At 42.7% G+C, this 7,039-nt stretch overlaps 1 protein-coding gene across 6 annotated transcripts; it reads right to left on the bottom strand.

Annotated features, from left to right (window-relative positions):
• Positions 1-615: 615 nt before the first annotated feature.
• Positions 616-7,039, bottom strand: cdca4 (cell division cycle associated 4). Of its 6 annotated transcripts, none has more exons than XM_072699174.1 (3): positions 6,843-7,039; positions 4,104-4,141; positions 616-3,343 (listed from the first exon to the last, which is right to left on the bottom strand). In XM_072699174.1, exon 3 carries the CDS (start codon positions 2,833-2,835, stop codon positions 1,993-1,995), a length of 843 nt encoding a protein of 280 aa, XP_072555275.1. In that variant the 5' UTR covers positions 2,836-3,343; positions 4,104-4,141; positions 6,843-7,039; the 3' UTR covers positions 616-1,992. The 6 variants fall into 6 exon arrangements, with proteins under 6 accessions (XP_072555275.1, XP_023658135.1, XP_023658132.1 ...); XM_023802367.2 differs by having other exon boundaries at positions 4,072-4,141; XM_023802364.2 differs by having other exon boundaries at positions 616-3,346; positions 4,072-4,141.

The following is a 7,039-nucleotide window of genomic DNA, read 5'->3' on the forward strand; positions in this document are numbered from 1 at the left end:
ATGCGGACTGGCGTCCATATGTAATGGGTAATTTCTGACTGTTCTGCGCATGACTGGTTGCCTAATCGCTCCACCCTCTGAACACTCTAGCGCGAGCATTCGCGCACGTAGATCCAGAGAACACGGTTGTGTGGTGTTCCCTTGTACTTCTGTCATATTCGTCATTTAGAGTCTACTGATTATTAGTTTGCCTAGACCAGTACGTCCGATTTTGTTAAATTCAGTTATATAACTACGTGTAAGAAACTTCTCTTGCAGTTCAAGAATTGTTCCGATAAATATTTATCCTGGTCCTGCATGCAGTTCTAGAAATTACAGATTACACTTACCTTAAGCATACATGTTCCCAAAGTTGGCGTCTTTATTAACTGTCCAGCTGCATAAACGGGCGCCTGCTTAGCAGTGGAATTATTGTCAGCTCTATGATTTATGTCGAAGTCGCAGTAATATTAAATATATCCATGGTCTAACCCGAGAAACGCTGTGTGAATCGCGCACAAAGCTGCCAGAAGTGTCCGATACACTTTGGTTACGCGTGTAAAATAGCAGTGGAAAAAAACTAAATGAAAATTGGTAACTTCGTCGCAATGGAAAAACGCACCTCACAACAGCAGGTATTGGAAATTTTGTACCTTTTATTAAAAATATTTACAAAAATGCTACAATGTATTTATATAAAATGCATATAATCTACCCTAGTCCAGGTAATAAATGTCAAAATAGATTTAAATTCTGGATTCATTTGCAGCGTAACTATACTGCTTTGACATCAATTCGAAAGGAGCGTACGGTGGTAACTTTCATAATACTGTCTAATTTTACACAATACTTTTGCCTGAGTAATGTTAGCCGTGAAGAGGAATAAATCGTAACAATATTTTCCTAGACCACTTTAAAAAATAAGAAATACCATTTTTGTAATCGGTCATTTTGAAATGAAAAAAAAAAAAAACGTTAAATTGAATATACAAATAAATAAAATAGCCTTCTTTTAGATTTATATAAATGAATACTGCTCAATATTTTGTTACGCTAACTGCATAGCAAATGGGAAAACCTGTCCTCTCCTGAGGACTCAAGGAATGGTAGGTATGTCTGTAGAAAAAAAAAAAAGAAAAAAAAACAGCACAAATTATCTGAAAAGCCAATTCCACCTGGACTTATACTGAACTCACATCCCCCAAGACATGCTTGTATTCAATAAATAAAATAAAATAAATTAAAAAGGTAATAACTTAACTGGGTCGGACCCATAATTCTTCATTTGTAACAATACAAATATAAGAAACTATGGCTTCTAATAGTAAAAACAAGCTGGAGCCTGTCATACTGATACGAGTGTGATTTCTGTCACAGCACACAGCCACTGACGTGCCCATTAGTTCCCATTCAGAAATTTTGCAGTAAATTTCACCTATCCCATCAGCACCAGGATGATCAAACCACAGGAAGACATTGAGTTCATCTGCCCACGTTATAGAATACTTAATTTACTTGAAATATCTCTCTGGTCAAAATTTAAAATAATAATAAAAAGTACTGTTATATTTCCCAAGCTGTATGTTCTGTAAAAATATATATATATAGTTATATACATATGTATATATTTGAACATTTTCTTCCTTTTTTTTTTTAGGAAAATATGTGTTGCTTTAGAAGTTCTGTTATAACTTGTTCTGTTCACAATTTATGTAGTGTAATGACATCATTTAAAAATTAAAATGTCAAAATAAATTAAACAAAACAAAGCACACATATAAAAGGAAACATACAGAAAGTATGCAAATCAAATTACAATGGTCAGCATGTTAAATCTCACTCTGAGTAGCAATCACACCTTGTCAAAAGAGTGACTGATTTAACACCTTCCATATAAGCACACATGCTCACACACACACACACACACTCTCACTCACTCATTCTCTCACACACACACACACAAACACACGCACGCAGAAATTGGGGATCGTGGGTTGAGTCCTCGTGTCTCATTTATGACCCCACAATGATCTCCATGATGTGGTCCAGTTCATTGAGATCAGGCCGACAGCTGGAGTTGGAGGTGATGGAGGCAGACCCATGAGACAGGCTCTCCAGAAGGTCATAAGGACCCATCTTGGGGGCGCTTTGCATGCCAGTCAGCATGGTGTCCAAGTCGTAGTACGAGGCGTCAACGTCCGAGAACAGTTCCTCCAGCGCGGGGTCCGGAATAGAGACTGGATTCTTGATCTCAAATGTACCAAAGACCTGTTCGGTGGTCTTGGAGTCTTCTCCCAAATGCCCGACATCGTCTCCTCCCAATCCTGCCTCGCCATCACCCTTTTCTTCGTCCTCGTCTTCTTCGTCATGATCCGTAGCATCCTTCAGATCATCTTCATCCCAGCAGGGCCCTGCGGCCAGGCTACCCGGCATGTAGGTACATGCGGCATCATCATCCACCACCACCTCCTCAGAGTGGCAGCCCTCATAGCCAATGACAGAGAAGCTTTTGGGCTCCTCGTCTTGGCTCCGTGTGGGCGGCCGGCACAGGACCTCTGTGGCCTCTAGGCGATCAGAAGGGGCTTGGCCTGAGTGGAAGGCCTCAGCCATCGCCTGCCAGGTCCCGTCCTGTGTCATCTCCTCTTGAATCTGACGCACGGTGTTAGCGATGAGCACGGAGCGGCAGAGGTTGGGCTCCACCAGCATGTGGCACAACTGCAGCTTGATCAGAGACATGTCCAACAGCGACTGCCGCTGCATCGTGTAGGACGACGCCGCCCTGACACCTGCCCCCTGCCCGCCTGCAGCCTCGTCCGCCACGTCGCAAAACTTGCGCTTTGTGCCTTTGGGAAACATGCCTGCACTGTGAGGGGAAGCGGAAAGGATGCATCAGTGTATGTGCGCATTCCTCGCAATTTCATTCGACATTCACACTTAAACTTCAATACAAACAGTACACAACAATATCACTACCTATTTGCACCTCCCATTTACCTAAGTAACAAAAGTATAAACTTTACTACAAAATATGCACTACTTATGTAACGATTTATTTTTCAAAGGAGAGCTACAGGAGAAAAAAAAAAAACTAAACACTACATGCCTATATTTGAATGCAAAATTACAAAAGAAAAAAAGTACTGGAAGTAGAAAACAACGAAACATGTATGTACTTTCTCAAAGTAGCAGTGCTATACCTTTCCTGTCGAGAAGTACAGGCAATAACATAGCCGTTCCCTCCTGAGCGCAGCGCTTCAGTGCATTTGTACTAGAGACAAACCGCTTTTGTTTTCTGCCCATTTTAGGCCAGTCAGGAGTAAGGTTGCTGGTGGGCGGAATAAGCAAGCTCTAAAGAGCCCCCGGTCTGCTGGAAAGTACAGCATGTTACTAGCCACAATGCGTCTGTTAAGTCTTTCTCACACACTTATATCACTCTTTTTAACCCCCCCCCCCAATCTGTGTTAAAGTTCGTTACACTCATGCATAACTGTCAAGTAACAATTAATATTGGGAGAGCTAAAGACCAGCAACGGTCACAGGCGAGGACCAAAGTTATAAAAACAAACAGGTCTTTTGACTTTGCCAGATAAACTGACATTTGCTTTCTGAAGATTACTTTAAATAGTTCATTTAGCATGAGGCCGTATGAACTACAAAGTGCCCAAAGTATACTGTAAGCATGCATTTTCAGCATAAATATTTCACCTTTCAGTAAAATAAATCAACTTGCAAAATGAATTAGAATAATCATTCACAATTTGGCAAAACCCTACTTTATTAATATATAATATTTGTTAAATGATTTGAGCTCTAATTGTAGGTTACAATTGTGTATTATAAGTTTAAAATAAAATGAGCCAGAGAGCATGTTTGAAATTGATGCGTGCACAAAATCATAATACTAGAAAATCTAATGTGACAGATTTCTTTTGATGACTGAGTTGATTGGCCCCATCTTTAAATCCCAAATGTACAAACTAACAGTGCTCGTTAAGTTAGACACAAGCATTTAAAAAGCCCATGCTTCACTAACATTCATTCAAATCAAAATGGTAAACACACTGCAGCGACAGTGAACAGTACTGTACATACATCTAGTATTGAACCGAGTGTTGGCCACTTGCCTCCAGTCAAGAGACCAGCCAACCAGGGCAGCTGCAGCCTAAAAGTAGCAAACATGCAGCGGGGGGGCAGAGAGAACACATGACAATAACCAGAACGTCAACGCACATTACAACCAACTGGTACTTTGTGCCTGTGGAAATGACGCACAACACGACCAATAGGAACTCAGCGCCTGCGGAAATGACATTGGGGTGTCTAAGGAGGGGGCGGGGCAGTGGGTGGCATCTGGAGGGCACGACTACTTGGCAATCACTGGATGAATCGCCGAAGAACTACAACAATCTCAGATTGAAGGGTAGTTGAGCACCTAAAAACAGACCAAGTCGGATGCAAGTGAGTACGTCATTTCACATTTCACAGTCTTTCAAAAGACTTAAACGTGGCAGTGTTCTGCAAAACCAATCAAACTTTAGTTGCAAGCAGAAACAAGCAAATTAGAAGATGAAACCTAATGTTAAAAGCTTAGATTTGTAGAATCTTTTCATAAAGACATACATACGTCTATTTAATGACCTGGGAATAACAACCTGAAACTGCAGCCGACAGGCAAGGTATTGTGGAGGTAACACAGCACGTCACAATCACTGAAAGCAAGGGAGTTTGTCCTACCTGAGATCAACATCTCTGTAGCAACAGAGCACAATATAAGCTGGAATACTACATCTGCAGGGTGGGTGTGGTCAGGTTTACAGCCTACAGTGTAAACATGGCCTATATTACGGGGTCTGTAAAGGTGCGTACTGCAAAGAGTTGACTGCGGTAATTTGCAATAAAAAGAAAAGAAAAGAAAAAAGGGAATTTCTGGGTTCCTTACTGAAATCAAAAGCACCATTAGTCACAAGCAGCCAGAGAATGAAAAAAAAAAAAATCTGCTACGCTTTCCATGACAACCCTGCACCAATATAGAAAACATACAAGAACTGTCCCTTTGCCATACCTCTGCAACAGAAAAGGCAGTCAATTGATTTGATCTAAAACATACAAGCAGTTTTCTTATAAAATGATGGGCAGATCAATGCACTACAGACACAGAGACTGACTGGCTGGTCAGGAGGGGTATTAAATCCTATTGATCAGTACTGCAGGAATAAAATGGCAAAAGAAATAAAACATTTTGCCTTTTGTGTATTGCATTTAGAAAGAAACCTGTCAAAATCATTTATTTAGAAAAAAGAAAATTTACGTTAAAAAACAAAATTTTTCCACAATATGAAAACAACAAACATTCATCCGGGTTATGTGGAATTTTGGTCTTCCTTGCAACAGAAATGAGGCTAAAACTACGGTCTGCTCATTCTATGTTATGTAACTTCTGAAAACAAGAAGAAATAGGAGAATTACTATTTATTTTAAAACACGAGGGAAAATTTTGCTCATCGAAGTATAGTCGGCCTCCAAAGTAGGGTATGTCGACAGCGAACCTAGAAAGGGACCATTCTCGTGACAAAATTCAAAAACGTAAGAATAAAGTAGGTCATACAGGTTAAAACCTGGCAGCAAAAATGGATTAAGAAACAGCAGTCATTTCAAGTACAGGCATCTAATACAACGCAGTTACAGTACATCAGCAATTAGTGTACTATATTAACAAAATGAGAAATTTAATTTCTTACAAATTTCACCGACGCAATTCCTGGTTGAATATTGGCCAAGCGCATATGAATGGCCGTATATTTTGCATTGTCATTGTAATTACAGACAAATCCAGCCAGATTTGTGCTCAGTTTGAAGGACGCATGCGTCCCTCACAAAATCTGTAAAAATGTGTACAGGTTTGTCAGTAGCCCCGACAAGTCAATTTGATTGCCCTCGAAAACTGGCGCAGCTCTGAATCTGCAGTAAAACATAACGGTGTTACGTGCTGCGGGAGGCTGGCGAGCTCCGGACGCGGCTCCGTGGCCGCCCTCTATCGGACGCAGAGCTCGTTACACCTGGAACGAGCCGCGTCACTCGGCCGCAGGTGAGCACGACGTCCGTCCGCCGGCGCTCCAGCTGGCATTTTGAATTTCCCACCTCGCGCCGTGCCAGCCCCCCGCGAGCACATTAGCGCGACGCCACTTTAAAACGCGTGCCACGCGCCTCGTCCGAACCGTGCCGATTCGGTGCTCCTCCGTCCCTCCCCGGCGCCGAGGCGAGCTCCACCCAGGCTCCCGCTCACCCTCCCCCTTCGAGCTGACGCCGCTGGCAATCCCCTACCGGTTAAGAACCTTTGAGTGGAGAAACATACAAACCACATACAAACGACGACATTTAATAGCGCGTTAGCTTAAATTAGGCTTTTATCCACCTCTAATTCTCGAGCTGAAGCCCGCTCTCTCGGTCAGATCGTGCGCCTCGCGCTTTGTCTCCTCCGCTAACGCAGGGGGAAAAAAAAAACCCGAGCGGAATCGACAACAAGGAGAGGGGAGCCATTTTGAGTTTGCTAACTCCTTCTCGTCCAGTTACTTTTAAACGTCACACGCCACCGAAAGATGGCTGAATAAATCAGTGCTTCCCAGTTGCCCGATAAACACGCGCAGGTCTTTATTTCAGTATATATCGAAGAATCCCGCTCACTCCTTTTATCACCGTCTTGCGATCTACTCGAATACTTCCGCATGAAACACTGGAGCTAGCCTAGCATAGCGCCCACTGACTCATCCGTACCCAGTAGTTCATCAATGCGCTTAGCTTTAAAAAAATACCCCTTTACTCTACTAAGGAAGTCCAGATAAAGGCGTCTGTGTTTTCTTACCTACCTTTCAGTACCTTAATCTTTAACTGTGGTGCTCATACGCTCTTGGTTAGTAACCGAATAGCTGGCTGAGTAGCGGCAATTAAAGGCACAGTGCTCCCTCACTCTCGGCTGCTCCGACACTGATTCGGGGCGAGCGCGGCTGCCTAGCGCCCAGCTGCGGCAGAGGGAAGGGTGAAGTGGGCGGACACGAAGCGCTTT

This window comes from Paramormyrops kingsleyae, chromosome 14, assembly GCF_048594095.1.
Source record: "Paramormyrops kingsleyae isolate MSU_618 chromosome 14, PKINGS_0.4, whole genome shotgun sequence".
In the NCBI taxonomy this organism is placed as follows: Eukaryota; Metazoa; Chordata; class Actinopteri; order Osteoglossiformes; family Mormyridae; genus Paramormyrops; species Paramormyrops kingsleyae.